General features: G+C 54.7%; 1 protein-coding gene across 9 annotated transcripts in view; it reads left to right on the plus strand.

Annotated features, from left to right (window-relative positions):
- ANK2 (ankyrin 2) overlaps nt 1-23,501 on the plus strand; it is a 305,473-nt gene that overhangs the window by 140,248 nt on the left and 141,724 nt on the right. For 3 of the 9 annotated variants that reach the window (XM_053658108.1, XM_053658127.1, XM_053658119.1), the window contains exon 1: nt 2,854-2,981. The exons of 3 other annotated variants lie outside the window; for them this stretch is intronic. In XM_053658108.1, coding sequence (XP_053514083.1) covers nt 2,898-2,981 — 84 coding nt within the window. In that variant the 5' untranslated portion in view covers nt 2,854-2,897. Of the gene's footprint in view, nt 1-2,853; nt 2,982-23,501 lie in introns of those variants that run through there. 3 more of the 9 variants (XM_053658131.1, XM_053658128.1, XM_053658135.1) reach the window with 2 other exon arrangements.

Here is a 23,501-nt window from a genome sequence, read left to right on the forward strand (position 1 = left end):
GCAGGTGCTCAGTGAAGGTGCAGAGGGGGACCGGCCCCTGTGCTGGGCCCCTGCGGAGCAAGAGCGAGCCGCCCGACTATTTCCCACCTGTTGACAGGCCTGCCCCCCGCCCCACTCAGGCCACCGAGATGACAAGGTGTGTTTTGGCATCTTCAGTGGAGCATGGAATTCATTTAAAAAAAATAGGAGACAAGCTTAAAATGGTGGCTTAGATTGACATGGGAACTCTTTGAGGGTTCCAAGATTTTGTGGGTTCTCCAGGAACGGATTGTGTCTGGTGCAACACAGTTTCCAGAAGCGACATGCGGGCACTTGGGGACCACGCCCTGTGCTGAGTGAGGGCCACACTCACCGCTTGTTTGTAACGGGCTTCTCCACTCTTGTCTCTTCTCTGAGTCTGGAGGAAGCTGCCCCACGGGGCCCGCCACTCTGGATAACAGGACGCACCCCAGGGCTGTGCCGGGGTCCTGGGTGCACCCGGGTTACTCTGGTCTACATCTCGAGGTGTTTGCTGGGCACACAAAGGCCATTGCAGGGGAAGCAGGTAGGTCGCCCGTGCGGCTCCTGCAGGGAGGAGCGGAACCGCGACCAGGGGCCCAGGCGAGTCGAGTGTGTTTGCGCTGCTGGGAAAGCTGCCTGGTCAGTCTGGGGCTTGAGGTCCGTAGCTCTTAGGGAGAAGGAAGACAATAAGAATAGGTGTTTTTATCTGGGGACTTTTCCCAGACAAAAAAGTGACCTGCCTGCACCTCGGTTTCTCTGTCTCCTTTTGCAGGGGCCTCGCGTGGAAACACTTATAGGCGGCGGGTGTAGAGGGGAGGCCGGAAAGACAGGAGGGAAAAGCGACTCGGTTTTCCAGCCTCGTAGCTTTTCCATTTCCGTCCAGACTGGGGGGTAAAATCCTGTGGTGTTTGCACAAGTGCCAGGGCGGCTGGGGGCCCGGGCGACTTGTTTCAGAAGTGTCAGCGTTCTGTTCCCTCACTGTTTTCCAACTTCGTTTGTTGACCTTGAGAAATGTCAGGTTCTGTGGGCTCACGTGTTTTCCAATGTCTTTGTTTTCTGACGGAAAAAAAAAGAGAATTGGGAACGATGTCAGCTCCATTGCGCTCCATTTGTTACCCAGTTGGTGGCCATTCAGTCCAGCCCTTCACTTCCCTTTGACTCATTTCCCCTTTTAAAATGGAGGTTCATCGATGCAAGGACTTGTAGCAGTAAAAAAAAAAAAAGTACAAACTTACGTGAAAGGAAAATAAGAGGGTGATCGCAAACTCGGAGGAAAACAGAGCGTGAGGCAGGCGTGCAACCTGATTTGCTGTGAGCCACATTCTCGGGCTGGGGCCCGAGACCCGTGGGTACTGGGCTCCTTGCTGTGGGCCGCAGTCTTTCTGGCAGAACCCGGGCAATGGGTGAGCCCTTCCAAGTGTTTACAACTAAGCTAACTGTTAGAACTTAGTGCACAGACATGCGGGGAATCCTGTTGAGCTTCTTCTACGAAAGTTTACACAGCTGCCTCAGGCCACTTGGTGTTTCTCTTCACTGAAGGGTAACTCGCACCTTTTGACACTTTCTATTGAAGAGATGATTTCTACTGGTTCCTCCCATTTCTGTACATCTTGCAAGCAGAGCAGTGACTGTCTTTGTTCCAGACTTTTCTTAAGGATGTTGGTATAGCCAGCAGCCTTGGAGAGAGAAGCAGAGTGGGCGTGCCCAGTGCGGTAAGGACGGTCCCGTCTGAGCGGAGCTCTGGCACACACACAGCTATAAGAGAGGGGGCTCCCTGAGCTCGGGGTCCCTCCGCACAGACCGCCCCACGCAGCATGCGGCGTCTGTCTGGCCGATCCACGGTAGGGCCGGGGGAGGTGGGAGTAAGGGAAATCGACTCCTGTGTGCCGACGCCCAAGCCGCTCGCTCTGCCCTGAGAAGTGACCGTCTTCGTCACAGACCCAGGACTAACTGGTTAGCGTGCAAGTCAGATCTCACACCCATCCAGGGGTATGACGCCTTCCAGATGGATAAGCGTATGGGCTCAGAAAATATCTGAGGGCCAACTAGGCATAAAGGAAATTCGAAGGGGTGGGTAACAGTCTCACTGAGTCAGACTCCTGTAGTTTTACACAGAGCAGCCTCAGATCAAGTCTGGCATCAGTATCTTGGGGCTGCTGACAGGATTGTGGAATGGCTCCTGTTTATGTGTGTGCAGGTGTGCAGGTGTGGGGCTGTGTGCAGGTGTGTGCACACCCATGCAGTTCCCTGTGTGGGTGTGTGCATCTTTGTGCAGGTGTGTGGATCTGTGTGTGGTTTTGCGGTTGTGTGCATGTCTGTGTGCATCTGTGCTGGTCTGTGTGTGTGTGTGTGTGTGTGTGTGTGGGGACATGGGCTGGTATGTGCGGGTCTGCACATGTGGCGTATGCATGTTGGTGTGTGCAGGTCTGTGTGCATCTGTGCTGGTCTGTTTGTGGGTGTGCGTTCGTGTGGGGGACATGGGCTGGTATGTGCGGGTCTGCGGGTCTGCACATGTGTGGGGTGTGTGTGCAGTTGTGGGAGGGTCTTGCGCATTGGCGTGCAGGTCTGTGTGCGTGTGTGTGTGCGTGTTAGAGCTGGTGGAAGGGAGGGTGTGTCAGGAAGAGACCAGCCGAGTCCCTGAATCATCAGTGGCCCTGTGTCCTTTTCTCAAGGCTTCCTTCATTGTGGCGGTCCGCTGTGTATTGGTGGAGTCGGATTTAACAATGCAGCCAGATAAACAGTTGTGGCAGCTGCTACCATGGCAACGAGGCGTGCTCGGCTCCTTCGCCCCTTCCCCACCCCCTGCTCAGCTCCTGTGAGTGCACACTCGCACACTCGCAGGGCGGTGCGGGCGGCAGCCTTTCAGCCGGGGCCGGGCGCTGTACCAGCCTCTCACCATGATTAACGAAGATGCAGGTCAGAAAAGCGACAGCGGCGAGAAGTTCAATGGCAGCAGTCAGAGAAGGAAAAGACCCAGAAAGGTAACCGGCCGGAATGCGGGAAGCCGCCTGCAGAAACGTGTGTGAGTGCGGAGGGCGGGGGGCGACAGGGGCGGGCGCGCCGCGGTTCCTGGGGTTCTCCGTGTTCGCCGACCCAGCAGAGCCCCCGGCAGGACTGCGAGTGTGTCGGGCTCTCGGAGGCCGATTCCGCGGGGGGCTGCGCCTGGCCTCCGCCTGCTCAGAGGGAGTCCTTTTATTTTTAGAACGAGGGACTTGAAAAGGGACGTGATGAGCAAGGTGGAGGGGGGCACAGGGGAGGCAGGTGTGCTTGGTAGACGAGATCTCCAGAGGCCAGACAGCGGCCGCCTCGGTTCCACGCAGAGTGGATTCTTCCCGTGGAGCAGAGGCTGTTGTGACGGGAGAAATGGGACCCCGGGGCGGTGTCTCTCGGGTTTGCTCGGCTCCGCGGCAGCGTTCCCAGCCAGGAGTGAGAGCTCTCTGGGACTGAGATAAGCAGCTAAAGACAGGACGCGGTGGGGGCCCAGCAGGCTCCCTCTCCTGGGCTCCCACGCCCTGGTCTGCATGGAGGCGATGCCAGCAGGAACCCGGAGGATGCAAACTTGGGCCCCACCCCGCGCCCTGCTCTCTTTATGGCCCGGCTCCCGCTGACCATTCTCGAGCCTCTGAGAGAGATGCCTTTTCAGTAAATTCTCCTTAAATCCAGCTCCTTCCAGAGGCTGGCAGAGGGGTGAGTGTGAGAGATGATTCTAATGCAAATGGTCCCAGGAGTGGATGGCTTGGATTCCGATTGAGCAGATTGAAAAAACGATTAATGTGAACAGATGAATATTGTCTATTTTGATGATGCTGAATGGCATTGTGCTTCACAATTGCCAGTCTCTGAATATCTCAGAATCTGAAATTTCAAAATTATTAGAGACCTCTGCTAGTGAAAAGTCACCGTGTTAGCAAACAAGGGATTCATGTGTTTGCATGCAGTCGTGTGTATGGTGAACATAAGCATGTCCACCCATGAAGACGCTAACGGCAGCGTGCAGACGGCGACCTGGCCGGATAAGGCACCGGGGACAGGCAGGCGGAGCCAGGCCGTCCTTCGGGCCCCACCCTCCAGGGCATGTGCGTAGTGTCAGCCAACTGAGCCACGTTTTCTAACAAGAGAAACAATTAAAAAAGAGAAAGAGCAACGGGGAGAAAGAAAGAAGAGAGGAATGTTTGCCTGCCTTCACAACACCATTTCAAAAAGCTCTTCATCCCTCTCTGCGCGCCGAGGCTGCGGAGGAGCCGCAGGGTGGGGCCGGGGTCTGCGAGGGTGAGCTCCGGGTGAGGATGGGGATCAGGCCACCAGAGCCCTCAGGAAGGGCACGCAGGAGGCAGCTCTGGACGTCACAACGGGCTGTTTTTTAAGCCCCGGGTTCTGAAACATATTTATTTTAGGAATGAATTCTTTTCTGAGCTTGCTGTCAAAATGGTAACAATAGCAAGTTTTGAATGTGTGTGCACAGAGGCCCATATTGAAACACAGTGAACGCTCAGTGTTGAAAGTAGTTCCACCTAAAAGGATCACACACACACACACACACACACACACACACACACACACGTCTCCCTTCTCCACCTTGTGAAGTCTGACAGCGCGTTCCAATCTCAGCTTATCCTTTCATATCGTGTCTGGAGCGAACCATTTAGTTCCTGGGCTCCGGGGGCTCCTCTGTGATGTGTGGACACTTGGACATGCAGTTTTGTGTCTTGTGAGGATTACAGAAGATGTGCATAAAATTCTCTGGGCTGTATTTAATATAGGGTTTATGGCAGTAACTTTAGGTGTAGCTACTGTCCCCTTACAAGGAAATTATCTGTTGGTATAAACCCTGTAGGAGGGAAATCTTTACGTTACCGGGAGGGACAGAGCGAGATGCTGGGGCTTTGAGAGCCACTGTCATTTTTCAACGTGTCCCAGTTCCGTGATGCAAGGGAAGCTTGGATCTCGTGTGAACTGGGGGCCTTCACACTGATGTGCTCCAGGTCTTCAAATTACGGCTTTGGGGCAGGCGACTGACATTGGCGTATTAGAAACTAGGCCATTGGTGTCCTCGGAGGAGGGCAGAGCCACCAGGAGATAAGCTTTCCTAATATGGCCAAAGCCTGAGCAAAGCAAGACCGGGCGGCTGGTGCCCTGTTAGCTCAGTCCATTGAGATGGATCAAATCCAGCGATACGGTGCCGAGGGGTGTCGTCCCCCAGCACCCGACTTCGGACCCGGCTCACGGGGTCAGCGTGTTGGTGTCATGTGCTGAATTTCACTCCTTGAAAACATGCCTCTTCTAGTGAGTACTCAGCAGATGGGACGTCCTTCATGGTTCGCGCCACACCTCACCACAGGAGTTTTCCAAAGGCTCCTTCGCCACAAAACCCACAATGTCAGAAAACGAGCTGAAGGGGTTCATTTTATTTCATTAAAAAAAACTTATTTATTTATTTTTTGAAAGAGGGGAAGGAGGGAGAAAGAGGGAGACACCAGTGTGTGGTTGCCTCTTGCACACCCCCTAGTAGGGACCTGGCCCACAACTCAGGAATGTGCCCTGACTGGGAATCGAACTGGCGACCCTGTTGTTTTACAGGCTGGTGCTCACCCCACTGACAAGCAGGGCTGTTTTATTTTATTTTATCTTATCTTTTAAAGATTTTATTTATTTATCTTTAGAGGGGAAGGGAAGGAGAGAGGGAGAGAAATACCCATGTGTCATGTGTCCCCTGTTGGGAACTGGCCTGCATCCCAGGCTTGTGCCCTGACTGGGAATCAAACCTAGATTCTTCGGTTAACAGGCCCGCATTCAACCTACTGAGCTACACCAGCCAGGGCTGTTTTATTTTATATTAGAGTTTTAGTGAGTGCCTTGCAGGTCAAAGTTTCTCAGCTTTCCTAAGAGTCTGTTTTGGCTCTGCACTCCCTGGAAAGACCCCCAGGGGCCCCTGTAGTGGGCTTTGTGGGCCCCCCCTCGCCCTGGGGTGGGACCCAGTGAGGAGGGACTCCCGGGGTCTGGGCGTTGCAGGTGATCTGGGGAGGGTCCAAGACGGGGATGTGCGTGTGGGCTGGGTGCCCTCGGAAGGCAGGGTGGTTCTGTGAGGGGGTCCCAGTGAGTCCCCACCATGGGTGGGCACACAGGGGAGCGGCCACCTCTGCCTCAGCTGGAGACAGGACATCTGGCCTCTGTGGCTCAGACCTGACAGGGGCCATTGTGTTCCGCTCCCTCATGGTCAACAGGGTGGCCTCGTCTGGGGACGATTTTCCCGTTGTTTATGTCCAGTGGGAGCACCCAAGGCCGGGCTGGCATTCCAGGTCGGTGGCTCCTGGGTGTTTGCGAAACACAAAGGTGCTTCTGCAGGGAGCGAGAGAGACTCACACGTCACTGCGTAGTGTCCAAGGACCATCAACCAGATCCTGTTGCTGGGAAGGTAGCTATAGAAACTGCTTTCCTCGGACACGTCCACAAGACAGTTTCCTTGGGACCCGGGTATTTCACAGGAACGGCGATTCGGGTGCAGACCTGGGGGGTGGTCTGTGGGGCTTGGTGCTGACGAGGCGATGGACAGCCAGGCTCTCAGCTGGGCGTCGCGCGGGCTCGCGTGTGCACAGTGCGCTCACCAGGTTCCAAGTCCCTGACAGCTCCGGACAGTGGGCGTTCTGCACAGCGCTGAGGCAGATCAAGATGAATGTGATCTCAGACCAGGTTAGTGCGTAGCACCCACAGCAGGGCAGTGGCTTGTACGTAAGTGGCAGTGAACTGCCCGGCACCGGTCAGCGTGCCAGAGCCACCCAGGACCGCTGGGTGTCGTGAGCTCCTCTGGGGCAGGAACCGAGGAAACGCCTTCAAACCGTCCCCACGCCTGGGGACAGCGGTGTCTGGGTTCAACTGTGTGCACTTTGTTTTTGACAGAGTGGGACTGGCTCTTGAGGGGCCTTGTGTCAGTGAAGGTGTTTTGATCCAGGCCAGCATTTTAAAGTCTTCGTGGTTTTCCATGGTATTTTGGTTACGTGGGTTTTGTCGCTGGTTCCTTGTGTCGCCGGGATAGGACTGCAGAGTGTGTGGCTGAGGCGGGGCCGTGGAACAGACACGCGAAAGGTGTGTTTCCACCGTGGCCACGGACAGTGGGCGTTTTTAGTGGGCTCAGGTAGCCGGTCCGACGTTTTGACGTTAAAATCCTCTTGTGGTCAATAGTTTTGAACTTATCTAGTTCAGTCAAGTCTGCAAAGGCTTTCATGTATAATTTGTCATGAAAAATATCCTCATTTCTTCAATTTTTCAAAGAACCTATGAATTACCATTTTCTACATCAATGTATAACCCAGAATAATCCGTGTTGCCTGAGAACGGCAGATGCTGACACGGAAGGTGTTTGACAGGACCGTCTGCCCGGGGGGCGTGGAGACCTTTCACTCGATGGGAGACTCGGTACACCCTGGAGTCCGGCCTTCTCCTTTCCTGTTTCTGTCTGTACTGTTCGCCTTTATGATATGTTTTGTTGTTTTGTTTTGCTGTGAATTTCGCATGTAAGTAACAGCTGGGTGTTGATGCTGAAATGCTGAAATTCTGTTTCTAGAGTGCAGTGTTGTCTGCGGACCACAACTACCATGGTTACCTGCGTTGCTAACAGAACACAATTCTCAGCACCCCCTTCAGACCTGCTCAGTCACTTTTTGGGATTTTTAACAGGCTCCCAGCTCTTTTTGGGGGGGCTCTAGAGTTCAGTGGGACCACTGCCTGAGAATGGGGTCAGCAGGCGTGAGTCTGTGCTGGGTGTGCCCTGGCTGGTCAAGTCACGCTTCACCTGGAGAGACAGCGATGGCGGAATGGGACCGTTTTCCCTCCTCCATCCACTCTGCGTCTGGAGCGCAGTCTTGCTTCCCACACACTGTCTCGTCCCAGCAGCAGAACTGCTCTCACTGAGTCTCACTGCCTGGCCTTGCAGATGAGGAGCTGGGTGCTCAGGCACTTTCCAGGGGGACAGAGCTGGGAGGTGAGAGATGTGTGGCCTGCCAGTCACCAAATACCACATTTGGGACCATTTCTCCCATGGAAGGCAGGTGCTGGGCCGTCCCCATGTCCCTCGCAAAGCTGCCCAGGTCTCTGTGACCGAGACCCCCTCCAGACCCGCCAGCGCAGTTCTGTCCGTCAGCGACAGGTCACGCTCCCTGACGCGCTCTTTGACCTGCCGGGTCTGCTCTCGGCGCCCACGACAGCCTCCCCTCCAAGTGCCCCCAGTGCATCCGGGCGGTTCTTTCACTCCATCCAGACACCGACCTGGATTGGAAAACCCACAAGCAAATAAGGAGACAGGTGGCTTGGGCGTGTGACAGGAGGCCAAGCTGAGAAGCGGGTTCCACGCTCACACCGCAGCTTCTCTTCATTCTCCTGAGGAACCTGGCATGGGACAGGCTCTGCCCTTGTTTTGTGGGAGCTTTTCCTGCTCTTCTGAAGCCTTTCAGGTTTCTTTCTCCTTCTTGATGAGGTTTGCAAAGAGACAAGCGATTGTATTTCAAAATGGATTTGAGAGTTTTGGTCTGTATTGGTTACGGCCGCGTCCTGACTCGGAGCAGACTGAGTTGTGGGTACGCCTGCAGCCCCCTTTCTTTCCTTCCTGCACTCGGTCCAATCCCTGCTGGTGGCAGAGACGAAGCGTGTGCATCGGCCGACACCGGCAGGAGCCATCAGGACAAGTGTGTTCACCATCTCAACTTCCTCTGCTCGCAGAGCTGGGGATTCTATCAAGTGCAACAATCTTTTGATAGAAAAATTTATCTCATGAACTTGAGACTGAGTAAACATGTAGGTATGTCTGTCCTTTGAAGTTCATTAATACCTGCCAACCCTCTAGGGAGGGTCCATTTTTAAAAGGTGGAGGGAGGTGTCAACTGTGCTCTAGGTACTGACACCGCCCCACCTGGGGGCAGCTTCTGCTGAGTCCTCAGGCCTGGTTTTTATTCACTTTTTCCTGCTGACCCGCAGACAACTGTCTTCTGCCCTCCGATTTGTGTTTATCCTCACTGAGGCAAAGGCCTTGGTTTTTAACATTTGCTTAACGAGCTTCAGTTTTTAAGAACTGGCTTGTTTAATGAATTAATTTACTGCGCTAACACACAGGAAAACTCCTTGAAGTTGATGGGCGTGTGCCGTGTGCTGGGTGGGCGGCTCTGTGCTCGTCACCGGGCGTGGACGGCTCAAGATCGGTGACCGGCGCCTTCCTGGGCTTTATAACCTGAGCAGACATCTCTATCCAAATAAAGGACGGCTCAAAACACAAGTGCGAATCCAAATAGGAAAACGGTTGTTGCGGTGTCGGCTAACGTTGCCAGACGCGTTCGAGCTCCATCCGTCCGTCCGTCCGTCAGCAGAGGTGGGCTCTGAGTGAGGCCGGGACTTGGGGGCGACGGGCTTTCTGCACCGGCGCTTCCATCCACGCTTCTGCCGGTTCTGTCCCAGCCACTCCGGCATCAGGCGGTTTGTCAGTGAGTTCACACCGCTCGTCCTCATCCACAGGGTCACCCATCTGCCCTGCGCTCTCCGGGCTCAGTGCACAGCAGGGACCTCTTCCCAGCTGTTGAAGAACCCGCTGCAGTGAGGGGGCGTCAGGCCCTCCTCCGCTGGCCCGGGAGGAGCCTGACTTGAAGCTGTTTCTGCGAGGGGGGGTCTGTGTCACCTGGAAGCGCCTCCCGAAGGCCCAGCCTGGCCTGGCCTCCAGGTCTGGTCTGCGAAGGTGGTGCCAGGCGGCAGCAACAGGCTGGCACCTCTGTCTCCTCGCTGATCAGACACAGAACCGCTGTCCAGCCAGGTTCTGAGTCACCGGCCCGAGCGCAAGGGAAAAGTGACGTCCCTCCCTTATGGCTTCTGATTCTAGTTTTAAGGGATGATTACGTTTTAGAATCTTATTTATAATTTGTCCACATGTGAACATTAAATACATGATTATTACGTTAGCCAGTAACTGCGGTGACGGAAATGTACACAGCTCGACTGGCCGGATGGAAGTGGTTTTCGTGTACAGAGCAATTTTTTTTCATAAGGGTGGTCAGGGTTCTGGTGGCTGCTGGCCTCCGATGTCAGGGGTCCGGGAGGACTTCTTTCCACACGTGTACACACTCAGGTCACTGCGAGTGTCAGGTGTGATGGTCCTGGAAATGACCCAGAAACTCCAGAAACCAAAAGAGTCACTGGACCTGCTCTGATTTGGCCTCCTGGGTGTTGGCTGTGTCCGCATTACTGCCGGTGTCGCAGACACGCCTGATAACACACTATCCTCCTTCCGGGGACCTGGTGCCCTGCCCTGCGCAGATTTAAATTCTCATCTAAAACTGGGCCATTGATCTGGAAGCAGCAGCTGGATTTCTGGTCACCCCGGCAGGCTTCCCTCCCCCGAGGCGGGCCTGTCTGGCCGACCTCCGGGCTCAGGGGCCAGCTGGGAGTCCGGGGTTATGTGGAGGTGGTCATGGGGTGGCCTAAGCTACCGTTCGGATTTAACATGCATTTCCATGCCGTACTTTAAAATAGGAGTAAAATCACTGCACTTTGGAATTTGTACTGTTCGGAGTGGTCTCCCAAGGTGACCAGTAACCAGTGAATTTGGATCTTACACTCATTTCTCTTGCCGTCTCCACTCTCCTCCACTTCTCCGTAAGACGCATGTCACCCTGTCACAGAACATCTCACCACCCAGACGGCCTGACGTCAGAGGCCATCAGAGCGACCAGGGCCTGGCGCCGAGAGGCAGCAGGTGAGGGCCGGGTTTGACAGGTGCACCTTGGCGGAGGGCCATTACCGTTGCTGACAGGCACGCCGTCAGCCTGACGGAGCGGGGCTGTGCTCCCCACCCAGTGATGGGCCCGGCTTTCCCCCGCGGGGCTCTCACGCAGGAGCCAGTTTCCGATGTTGACTCAGTGAAGGTCTCCCGAGAACCACTGGGCCCGCCCGCCTGCTCCCGGAGTCGGGGCACCGACCTGCGAACAGGTCTGCCGCCTGCCTGGTGCAGGCCACGCCTGACCACACCTCCAGGCCTTTCTCGTTGGAAGTCTAGAGCAAATAGAAAGGGTGGTTGAAATCGAAACACCATAAGGAAACTATGGGTTTGTTGAAACATTAGGGCTGACCAGCCTGACAGAGGTGCTTGGATTTACTTAGTTGGTGCAGAGTCTCACTGTTTAGTCCCTTCCTGCCTCGGTCCATGTTGTCCACCGGCACACAGGCACAGACACACACAGACACAGACACACAGACACAGACACACACAGGCACAGACACAGACACACATAGACACAGACACACACAGACAGACACACACAGATACAGACACACAGGCCCAGACACAGACACACACAGGCACAGACACACACAGACAGACACACACAGACACAGACACACAGACACAGACACAGACACACAGATACAGACACACACAGACAGAGACACACACAGGCACAGACACAGACACACACAGGCCCAGACACAGACACACACAGGCACAGACACACACAGACACAGACACACAGACGCACCCAGGCTGCATGGGCAAGGGGGAACTGCCTAACTGGCCACACGTCTCCCTGGCTGGTTTGCTGGACCAGACTTGCCGTTCTCTCTGTCTGGTCACAGGATCAGCGTGTCTGGGGCACTCGGGAATGCCCACCGACTTTCTAAGCATGTTATAAATCTACCCAGTTGCTGCAGCAAATGTGAATTAAAGAGATAATTTGGGCAACTTTCCCTTAAAGAAAACCAAATAAATCACCTCTCGCTGTCTCATTTTTATGGCTTTTCCTTCAAACGGTGTCTCCCTTACTGTAGGAAGGAAACGGGCTTCACAGATGCATCTTTGCAGCAAAAACCAACCCTGCTAATACTTGCCCATGAACAGCTCCCGATCTCACCGGCCCAGGGGAGAGTTGACACGTGGGAACTGGAGCGACTAGGTTTGCCTGCACTCGGCACGTGGTGTGGGTGATGCTGGGAGTGGTTCTGGGAGTATCGTAAGTAACTGTGTACTGGGTGTCCCTGAAAGTCCTTTAAATCTGAGGCACCCTGGTTTGCCTCCCCCATTTGGTGTGTTTTGAACATCACATCGATAGGTGTCTCATAGACACTTTGGAAAACTTCTACTTTATAACGTGTAATGAAAAGCAAGTACAAATTGTGACATGGCTTTAGCAGCAGCTGAGACGGGTGCCTGGGGGAGGAGCAGCGACTGTGTTTGCCGCCGTCAGGCAGGACCTGACATCTCGTGAGGTTCAAGAGAACGATCAGAAGGGACCTGGGTGATGGTGTGTTTGTATTACAGAGACAGTGGTGACGTGGCCCAGGGTCAGACGTATGGACAATTTTATAATAAGTAAATGACAGGTGACCATTTGGATTTAGGGGCACACTGGACAGGGGTAAAGCCAAGCCAGGGAGGGGAGACCTGCAGATTAAGTGACCGGAAACGAGGATCGGCGTCCAGGAGGTGTGATGAGCAGACACAGGAGGGGCTGCACCAGGGCGGGGAGGACACGCTCCACCCGAGGGCAGGACGCGCCCTGCGGGAGGGACTGTGGGGGCCTAACCAGCCGGAACCCTGTTCTCAACCAGCCCTGCCGCCTGCAGAGCGGAGCCGAAGTTCATCGGCACAAGTCAGAGCGGGTGTTTTCCAGGCCTGCAGCGAGGGCTCCAGCCGGCAAAGACCTGGCGGGTCGGTGGCGGGACTCCGGGTCAAAGGTCGGTGGGCCTGCGCGGGGCCTGCCTTTGCAATCTGTCCTTTAGAAGCACAGTAACGCACCCGGTACTTGGCGCAACTCAACGACATCTTACATGGGGTGTGTTGCTACCAAAGAAGCTGAATAGACGAGAAAAGAATTGGTCATCCACCTACCGCATCTGTGCCAAACTTTTCCATTAAAGGGTCGTGTTTCGCTCTAACCTCAGGACCTCCCGGGACTCGCTCTCTCTTACTCTGAATATCCAGTATCTCAAAGTCATCGCTTTACCTTCACCGCAGAGCCGTCCCCTCCGCTGCTCCGGCCTCCCCCGAGCACCGCGTGACCGTCAACCTGCGGGGCCCCGCCCAACGCTCCCGTCCTTCCGCTGGTGCCGTGTGGGGGCGGTTCAGCGCCGCGCTGTGCGTGAGTGGCTGTCCCCTCGCGCCCTCGCACGCCTCCCCCAGGCCGACGTCCTGGTCAGCAGTGGCTTCACACACGCGTGTTCCTCACGCCCCTTGTCCACTTTGTCCCGGATCCTGGGGCCACTGCAGAGACCTGGCTCACGAGTTCTCCTCTCCCCGGCCTTCTGCTCAGAGAGACCAAGCCTACCCCTCCACATGACCACGTAGCGCCCACTCCTCGTCCCCCTTGTCCTGGAGTGGCCCGCTGTCACCGTCACTTTGAACGTCTCAGCACCACAAAGTCTGTGAAGCGAGGGGTCCTCACGGGAAGTTACCGGCGGCTCTCACACTGTTCGGCGCACAATTGTTGGCCTCTTTTGCCGCGGGATTCTTTGGCACAGATGGCACGGTCCCACGTCTGATTTTTCCCTTTTAATTTTGACTAAATCTAGTGACTCTCACTGGAATTCCAACAACAATGCACCTACTTTAATTTTCTGGTTTTGGTTCATCACGAAGGCACTGTGTCTGCCTGGGAGACTGAGTGATCTGTCCGTCCTGCGGTTGGTCGGCACCGTCCTTCCACCCAGCCGACCAGACGCTCTGTTCTGTGGGGAGCAGCTGGACAGCAGGGCACGTCTGTCCACGGGGCCCACCCCGCTCCTCTGTGGAAAGTTCCGGACTGCGCTCACGGCTCCCACTGGGCGCAGAGGCTTTCGAAGACCCTTAAATGCTAATCGAGTCACCGTAGTTTTCAGAGTATAAGACTATATTTCCCCCCAAATTTGGCAGGAATAATGGTTGTTAATGCTGCCCTGGAGTTCTGTTTATATTTACATTGGTGAAATATGTTATTTATGTTATTAAATATTTTACCACAGTTTTTGCTTCAAATTTTTTTCCTAGTCTCCTCTAAAACTTAGGTGCATCTTATGGTCTGAAAAGTACGGTAGTTTATGGCAAACGTCAGCACCGTCCTGTTGCACTTTGCTCTAGGACAGCAGGTCCTCGGGGCGTTTCAGATGCTTGTGTTCAGTTGCCTGGTGAGTCCTCGGTGTCCATCACAGCATCCAGGTTTGATGACAGTGACGGGACTGGGTAAAGGAGACAGTCACACCCCGGAGAAGTGACAAGCCAAGAGCGTCGCGGTAGGTTTACTCAGAACCAGCAGCAGACAGGGTGAAGCCCTGAGGACAAGGGGGGTTCATTTTCAATGCAGGTGCCACCCGGCCTGTAGTTCTGGTTCTGAGGCCACTGTACCCACTGTGATGCCTCACGGTGATTTGACAACAAAGCCGCAGAGGAGACAGGAGCTGACGGAGGCGCAGGCCCGAAGGCTGGGCGGTCAGGTGAGGGACAAGGACGGGAGATGTCACCGTGTGGTGCCCAGCGCAGGGTGGCTGACAGGAGGGCAGGTGGCAGCGGCTCCCTGGGGAGGCCACGCTGGCGTCTCTGCAGCGGGCAGTCTCCTCCGCAGACTGAGGTGCCGCAGGGCCTCACAAACACCCGTGTGTCCTTGGGCCTCGTTCTCGGGCTGCAGCTGCCTGGGCAGCCAAGGTGCCTCCTCTCGGACTCCAGTCCAGCGCCTCCTGGACCAGGTTTCCTGGTTCGCTGACCGACTGGCACACTCGCTCCTCCCCACTCGCTGCCCTCACTGCAGCCGGGGCTCTCGGCTTCCTTTCCTCCAGGCTCAGGTAGTGGCGCACCTGCCTGTCCCCGTCCCTGTTCATCCAGGGAGAGCCACAGAGGGCAGGTGTCTGGGGTAAGCAGTCACCAGCCCCGCCCCTACCCCGCCTCCATTACCCTATGGACAGAAGGAGGGGCTCCGGTCACGCGGTGCGTACCCGAAGGAAGGCCAGAAAAACAGCTTCGGTGACACTGTTCACACGCTCAGAGCAGGCCCCCCCCCAAGGCACCGCTGGCAGGGAGGGTGGAGCCAGAGGGCAGGCATGGGGTCTCGTGACACACAAATCCAACCCGCACAGCCAGTGGGGTTTCTGGGGGGAACTGTTTTGAAAGCTGCAGAGTTCAGGTGCAGGTCTAGTCAGGGGTTCGAGCGTCAGTCTCCTTGCCAGGCTGGTCTTCGAGACACCCGCATGCGGTCAGCAGAAGCTATTCAAAACCAGGACACGGCCCGAGACTGTTTTCTCGGAGGTCTGGGTGGGTGTGGGGGGCCAGGACACCTCACTGAGCTGTGGAGGGAGGTGGTGGGCATCGTTTCGCAATAACAACCAAAATACAAGTGTAAGAAATGACCATGATGACTTCTTTGGTATGCTTTGCTTTTTCTGAAAAGATGTGCTTCCAAATATCCAACAGTTTGCCGTCCGCCTTTCCAGCTCCCGTGCGAGGCTGTTGGTTTGCTGCGATCACAGACGGTGGAGTGTGCTACTCAAACCGCAGAATTTGCGACAATTCCGTAATTGTTAGTGCACCTGTGTCTTCTAATTCTTGGCGTTGGCACAATACTTGGCACAGAAATGTCACTCTGTTCATTTATTTTTAAAATTATGAGTAAATTGACTCTTGCACGTAATTGAGCACAGGCGATTCAGGTCTTTCCTAAATAACATTGAAGAATCCTGGGACAGATGTCTCTGGGTGACGCGGCCAGGGCAGCCCAGTAGACCTGGGTCACACCTGTGAGTCCCCGAGAACCCGGCAGAGGCCTCGGGCCAGGGGTGGAGCAGAGCAAGGCCAGGGCGTCCTTTCCAAGGTCGGCTTTCAAACGCCCGCCCCCCGGTGCCCCTGCGAGGCACGCTGGTGCCTGGCTGGGAGGCGCTCCCTGCGGAACTGAAAAGGAGAGAAAGAAGCAGCCGACTGCTGTGCTTTCTGCAAACAGCCCGGCCTCCCGCCGACCAGCAGCTGCTGCACCGCGCCCAGGCCGCCGCGCCTCAGGGTGCTGGAGGCTTTGATTGATTCCCTGTGACAGCAGCGAGGGGCGCCCGGCCCCGGACGCCAGCCCTTTACTTTCAGCCTGGTTGTGCTGGAAATCCAGGCATGATTGGCTGTCCATTCGGCATGAAGAGAGGAGGAAAGGGCTTTTCTTTTCTTTTTTTTAAAAAGGACACCAGACCCAGTCTCACAGACACCCCTGCCGAGCCGCATGAACGTGTGTGCGGCACAGGGGCCTGAGGGAAAGGAGCAGCTTCAGCAGGTCCTGCCTGACGAATTCAGCCCACGTGGGTGGTTTGTCAGAGAACGTGGCATGAAGGGTAAAAATTCGTCGTCTGATGTCCTTTTCTTCAAATGTGGCAGATTTTAATGTTGCAGTCGAGGTGTGTTTATTGGGGACCTACTGTGCCCCGGTCCTCGGTAGATACTGGGTGGAGTGGAGTGCACTGTTGGGAATGCCTGTGACTGGGACCCAGTGCCAGCCCTCGGGGGGCCTCCTGTGGAAGAGTGATTCTCCTCCGCGGCCAAGAACGTGGCTGCGTACGTGGCTGCCACAGCCGCGCCTGCACCTCGCTCCCCGGAGATTCTCACGCAGTTGCTCTGGGGTGAGGCCTGCGGCCGCGGTACTGTCTCCTCGGGGGCAGAGCCACCAGACTGGAGAACGAGCAGCGGGCCTGGAGGCCGCAGCCCTGTGCCCATCAGTGTGCAGGGGGCACTGGCTCTGACCCCTTTCTGTTTGAAAAGCAGGAGGGACACGGTGGCGTTTCACTGAGGCCACCAGGAAAAAAGCTCCGTGAAGGAAGCATGTTACTGGACTTTCACTGTTCACGTCCTGATGGGCAGAGAGACCCCGGGAAGAGGGTCCCAGGCAGGGACGAGGAAGAACACGAATGAGAAATCGGACACTTTTTTCTTCATGCTCCAGCAGCAGGGTTGAAAGTGCCTGGCATACGGGGGACAGGCACAGACAGTTTGACAAAAATGGTGTCAGTCCCTGTTGGACAAGAAATAACAGTGACCAGAGTTTAAACGCACAGCTCAAAGCCTTTTGCGTTGCGCGGACTGTCATCCGTTGCATTTGCGTGACGCTGCTGTCCTTACCCGCGGTGACTGTGTCTGTGTGGACACTGGAGAGGGCCGTCCTGTAAGTTTTTCAGTTTGTACCATCTTCAAAGCTGCCGACGTGCGAGGGAATCACCCAAGGCAGCGAATGACAGGTGGGCATTGCCGGTCGTCTGTCCTGCTGGGGCCGGCAGGGCTCGTGGGCTGGCTTCCAAATATTTAGAGCACAGGATCCCAGGAGTGGACAGAGATGAAACCACAAGGCACGCGCCATCAAAACTGCAGCGCCAGCAGGTGTCGGGGGGACCCAGGGCCAGCCTTCAAGGCGCTTTATTTAGTACAGTTGACTTTTCACCTTTTAATTCATTGCCTCGTCATTGAGTTTCTGGTTTGGCACTGAATAAAAGACAAAGTCCCTTTTTTCAAGATCAGTCCCGTGAAGCAGAGACTGTCGTGGTCTGATCGAGGTGACGTCTGATCGCGGGGCCGAGAGAAGGGTGTTTGGAAGCCAGCGAGCCCCGGTGGCAGAGGCCACCCCAGCCTGGCGGGCTGGGCGGGGCCGCGAGCGTGTCCGGAGGAGGCGATGCTGGAACCGGTTCCGAAGGAAGGATGGGGGTTCACAGGACCATGCAGTTCTTTTCTTCCCTTTCTTCCTTTCGGGTTTTATTTATTTATTTCTAGGTAGAGGGGAAGAAGGGGAGAGAGGGAGAGAAACACTGGTGTGCAAGGGAAATGTCCGTCGGTTGCCCCCGGCACGGGCCCGGGTGGGGTCCTGGCCTGCACCCAGGCACGTGCCCCGACCAGGAGTTGCTCTGGCGACCTGTCCGTTCCTGGGCCGACTCCCAGCCACTGAGCCACACCAGCCAGGCCGTGCAGGGCTTTCTGAAATGGAAGCTGCAAATTTCAGTTACTTACACACATTTGACTTAAAATTCTGGAATAATGCTGGAATATCCATATTCGGGCTTCAGGAGAGGAATTTACGGGACAGCTCAGCAGACGGTCGTAAGCACAGGGGAGTCAAGCCGACTGAAAACACGAGGCACTGTGGTGCCTTCGCGATGAACTTGAGCCTGTCCCCTCCATCCTCGCCCCGGCGACTTGGGTGTGAGTGGCAGTGTGCGAGCGGATCCTGCCGTTCACTCCGTCCCTGTCCTGCCTCTGGCTTCTGTTTTCACACGTATAAAATCTCACGTATGTTTGTTGATCCTTCATGCCCAGTCTCATTCTTCATACGTGTCCGTGGGGTTTTTTCATTCTCAGCGGCGATTTTTATTTTCTGCACGAAAGCCACCTGTGGTTACAAATTGTGACTTTGCCCATTAAAATCTTCGGAAGATCCCAGAATGTTCTGGGTTCCCAGAAACAGACCTGTAGGTGAGTCCGCGGCCGTGCTGGTCCCGACGGAGGCGCCCACGCGGGCAGCTGCGGGGTGTGGGGAGGGAGGGACCTCCCACTGCTGCGTCCCACACCGGAGCCGTCACTGGGGTAAACCCTCTAATTTTCTTTAAGAAGAGCAAGTTCTCATCTCCTGGAAGAGCTTACACGTACGAATGCGGAAGGAAAAGGGGGAAATGCAAAGAGCAGAGGACACGCGGGGTGGGCTGGCTGGAGCCCCACCCACTGGAAGTCAGCTCACTCACAGATGCCCCTCGTGTGTGACCCGGAGCTGGTCCAGTGTCACGTTTACCGATCATCGGTCAGAGGATTGTAGTGGGAGTGACGCACTACGGTTAATGTGGACGTGCACCTGCCTTGCACCTAAGCCCCCAGAAGGTGCTGCTGCAGACCCCGAATGCCCTTCCCATGCCTTGAAATGCGTCTCAGAAGCGGGGGAGAGGCCGCTGCTCGGCAGTGGTCTCCATTTTGCTCTTAAAAACTGCTGTTTTTATTGGAAAAAAAATCGACATGAAATTAAAGAAAAGTTTGAAAAACAGTTTGATTGCTGTGCTACTCTAATACAATCACATTTACGTTTCATTCCTTGTCTATAGTCACGGATATTTTTCTGTAGTCGCATTTCAGCTGCGCTCCAACACTCCTTCTTCCTGGACTCAGCAACGCTGGGTCCTGGCCCTGTGTTTGGCAGCGCCGGGGGCCCCGCTGGGCCGCTGTGCCTCGTGGGCTCCGCCTGTGAAGACCGAAGTGGGCGCCGCGCCCTCCTGGGCATCAGGAGTCACGTGGGCGGCCCCGCGGTGCAGAGGGAAGCGCACTGCGCAGGGCGTGTCTGCTGCCCCTGAGGCTCCCATTAGAACTACAAGCGCTTTGCTGAGTCACACTGGGGGCTGCACGAAGTCGGGGCGCAGGGATCCGGGGTTCGCACGGGTGCCTCTCCAGCAGTGCAGCCACGCAGCTGGGAAGGAGAGAGGCCGACGCTGCGTCCGACACTGGCGGTTCTGACGGTGCATATCCCCGTGAACAGAGCACCAGCCTCGCCCCGGGCGTTCAGGCCTCGCTCTGAAGCTGAGTTCTACCTGCATAAAGGGAGGTTTTCAGAGCGCACCTTCCTCACCAACTGGTCTCCTGTGTCTAACACCAGGGTGGTGTCTGATTTAATGGACTGTGTGCAACAAGCTCGAAGTGCCCTGCACGAAGCATTTATAAGATGCTGTTTGCAAGAGAAGGACATTTTCCGTCCCCAGGAGACAGAGAAGCACAAGGCAGGTGACCGGATCTGGGAGGGAAAGTAACATCAGTCTTCCTGTGGCTTTGTACCTTCATCCACTCAGCGCCACAGCGGTGACACGGGGGCGTGATGAGTGCCACGTTTCACCGACGAGGGAGCCAAGGCCCCGGGGATGTGCAGCACTAGATCATGCATTGCAATCTAGGCCTCCCTGGCTCCAGCATCCAGGGTCCCGCCCGTCAGCACCCCCAGCTCGTACCAAGTGCATCACCGGTCTTTCTGAGCTGTGGTTCTGCTTCTGAGGGAGTGCAGCCAACCACCCAGCGCATCGCAGTTTCAAACAGCCACCCAAACGCTCCCAGACTCTGGGAGGCTCCCCTGGCTCACATGGGGTCTCAGCAGCATCCTGACAAGGAAGCTGCCAGGTGTCCCACAGCCTTGCCCCGGAAGGGCTACCGTGCCCCCCACACTGTGTTGGTTGTGAGAGTCACTGGCCAGCCCAGGCCCAATGGTGACAAACACATTTTCCCTCTTGATGGCAGGACCTGCAAACATGTTATGATCAACTTTGACTGGTCACTGTTTTTTTGTTTTAAATTCTAGTGTGCTGTATTAAGTTGCGTTATTACCAAAGCACTAAAGAGTGTTAGGGAATGAAGCTTTAGGTTCTTGAGTGTGTCTCCTCGTTTTGTCCTGATTCACCACCAGGATGGAGCTGTTTTCGAGGAAAGAACGAGCATCAGGTTGCTCTAAACACCGCAGAGAGAGCCCGTGACTAAGGAGAGGCTGGGATTCACGCAAGATGCCCAGGTGCGCGGTTGAAAGGCGCTTTAATGGATTTAGAAGTAGAGGAAAAGACACGAAACATAATCTAGCTCGTAGGGCCATTTTCTTCTGGATTTGCAGAAGCGTTCATGGTTTTCTGAAATGCACTTCTGGTTAAGTGTCTTGCCGTTCCTTGTGCGTGTGGCGAGGTCGGCCTCCCGGTCCTGCTGCCGCACCCGGGGTCTGGGGTGGCTCCGCCTGACACGGAAATGCCTGCCACTCCAAAGACGTTCCCTAGAATGAGGGTCCTTGGTCAAGTCCTCGCTTTCTCAGAATTATTCTCATTTTCCATATGACTTTCATGAAAATCCCAAATCACAGATAAGGAACCATTTTAGGTAATAAACTGTTACCCTTAACTTCTTCTCCTTCCAAAATCTAATTACATTTTGCATCTCAAAGTGTTATTGCCGTGAGCTAAAATGAGTTCCAACTGAGTGTGCCACACGGAAGACGTCTTCCTGGGGCTTCATTTCTGAGGGTGAAACAGCCAAGGTTTAGGACTTTATTTAGGAAGAAGCTCTTAAAAATTAACCCTAGGTGGCGTGTTCTTAAATGACTCTAGTAAGTGACATCACGGGGGTTTAAAGCTTCTCTTCCGGCTGGCGTGACTCAGTGGATTGAGTGCCAGCTGGTGAACCAGAGGGTCACCGATTCTATTTCCAGTTGGGGCACTTGCCTGGGATGGGTCCCCAGTAGGGGGCGCGTGAGAGGCAACTGACTGATGTATGGCTCCTCTTTCTCCCTCCCTTCCTCTCTCTCTAAAAAGTAAATAAAATCTTTTAAGAAAATTTTTAAAAGCTTTCTTCTGTGGGTTGTCGTTAGGTTTCTGCATGTTTGTTTGCTCGGACTGCACGCTCTGCCAGAAAGCCTGGGGATTATTTTTGATAATATGACCCAAGCCACAGGTATATTCTGTTTAGCTCACATAATGTTTTAAAAATGGACTTAGTTGCCAATATTTTAGTATCATAAAATGTTACATAAAAGTCTGAAACCCAGCTTTCCTGTACAAATCAGAATATCTGATACTATTGGACCAGCGATTCCACTTGAACAGTTTGAAGCTGAATAGACAGACCTTTGGTCCCTTGTCCCCACACCCCACTCACCTGCTGGCCCCCATGAGGCATTTGAATTTCAGACGGTGCCAGAATCATGGCTAAATGCAGCCAGACTCCCCCTGATGTTTGATGGGCAGAGGTCGATGTTTGGGGGCTCCTGCTGGGCACTTCAGTGGCACCTTGGTGACAAGGGGCTGAGGCTCTGGGTGTTTGGGCGCAGAGAGAAACAGTGGAAGTCTGTCGGCTCTTGACCAGCTCTGGCCACAGACACACAATCACTGCCTGAGTCGCAGCCGCCTGGGTGAGCCTGACTTTGGCGGCAATACTTCAGCACAGATTGTACCCGCTGACTCAGAAACACGGCTCATCGGTCATTCTCGCAGCATCCTTGACATGCAGGCCAACCCGACTGTGGGTTTTACTTCTCTCAGCACTGTTGTGAGGCCATAAAGAATGGAGAAAATAATTATAATTCCCAATTACCATGAAATCTGAATTCAGGAATTCAGGCAAACTAAATAGTAGTCACACCCTCCGAACCCATCCTTTGGGTTGGCACCGTCTTTATCAGATGTGCTGTTACGAGTTCTGCTTTGTCATCATTGCTGAATTTTCCACAGAGGATAGTTATGCTTTTCATGCCACTTGGAAATTTTAAGGTGGATTAAAAAGCAAAATTACCTCATCACTGTAGTTCAACTTTCCGAAACAGAGAAATGAAATGGATCTACGTGGATAGTCTTGAACATTTTCAAAATTAGTTGTTAATACTGGAGCTGACATTATTGAGAACTTGCTATGTGCTAATATTTTAAGTATCCCACACGAATTAACTCACCCTCATTAGATGTCCCCACTTTACAGGTGGGAGTCGCGCCCTGGAGAGGTAATAGGCCTTGTCTGGGCATTTGGCCTGGGGGTCTTGTTCCCACGCCTGCTGTAATCCCTCGTCTCTGTGCCCCCGGGTCTCCCACCTGCAGCACCGCCTCCAAGGAGCGTCGCCTCCGCCTCTTTCCAGGCATTGCCATGCTGTGCGGAGGCTCCAGTTTGGGCCTTCGGTTCCGTTGAAACCCCAGGACTGAGAGTCGCAGGTGCGCCATGCCAGACACAAACAGGGTCATCAGTAGGGAGATGGGCGGAAACTGGGATTTACTTTTTAAAATACAGCCGTGTATCTCCACTCCGAAGGCTGTCTTTCTCTTCTAGATTGAGTAGAACCAGTGCACAGCCTCCGAGTTATGGAAAATGTGGCCGTGTGCGCAGATGAAGGTTCAGGTCAGGACATCTGGATTTGGGGGAACTGGCTTCTGGTGCCAGAGCACAACCCACGTGGTCACAGGGGCAGGTCCCCTGCAGCCGGCTCATCCCTGCACACCTCACAGCTCGGAGCTGCCTGCCCCAGGCCTCTAGAACAGGGGTGGTAGTAATAATACCTGCCTGGCACTTTTGTAAGGGTCAGATGACGTCATAGTGACGTAAAGTGTGTGCTACGTCCTCCGCAGACGGTGTGTGCGTAAGACGGGCTTACGCGTTGCGTGACCTCAGTGCTGCATCCCGGAGGGACTGAGGTCTCTGGTGGAGTACAGGGCAAGCAGGATAAGAGAATCTTCCCAAAACACAAGTATCCTTTTTTTGGGGGGGGGGAGGGGCACATTTTCAACTTTGTTAGCTAACACAGAACTGTTTTCCAAAGTGGTTGTGCCAATATAAATACGCTTTTAAAAATCGAAAAGCTAAAAGCAAAATTTTCCAGGACAGGGTTCAAGAGCGGAGAGGAGGAAGCCCTGCGGTGGGAACAGACGGACCGCGTTCTGTTCTGTTCGCCAGGCCGTGAGCCTGCCCTTCAGCCTCTCTGGGCTTCATGGATGGTGTACAAGAATATGAACCACTTTAAGGTGCTCAGGTGCTGTTTCACAGATTTTATAGAATCGGTGAGACCCGGTTATCA

This window comes from Artibeus jamaicensis, unplaced genomic scaffold (genome assembly GCF_021234435.1).
Source record: "Artibeus jamaicensis isolate MK-2021 breed Jamaican fruit bat unplaced genomic scaffold, CSHL_Jam_final scaffold_537, whole genome shotgun sequence".
Classification (NCBI taxonomy): Eukaryota; Metazoa; Chordata; class Mammalia; order Chiroptera; family Phyllostomidae; genus Artibeus; species Artibeus jamaicensis.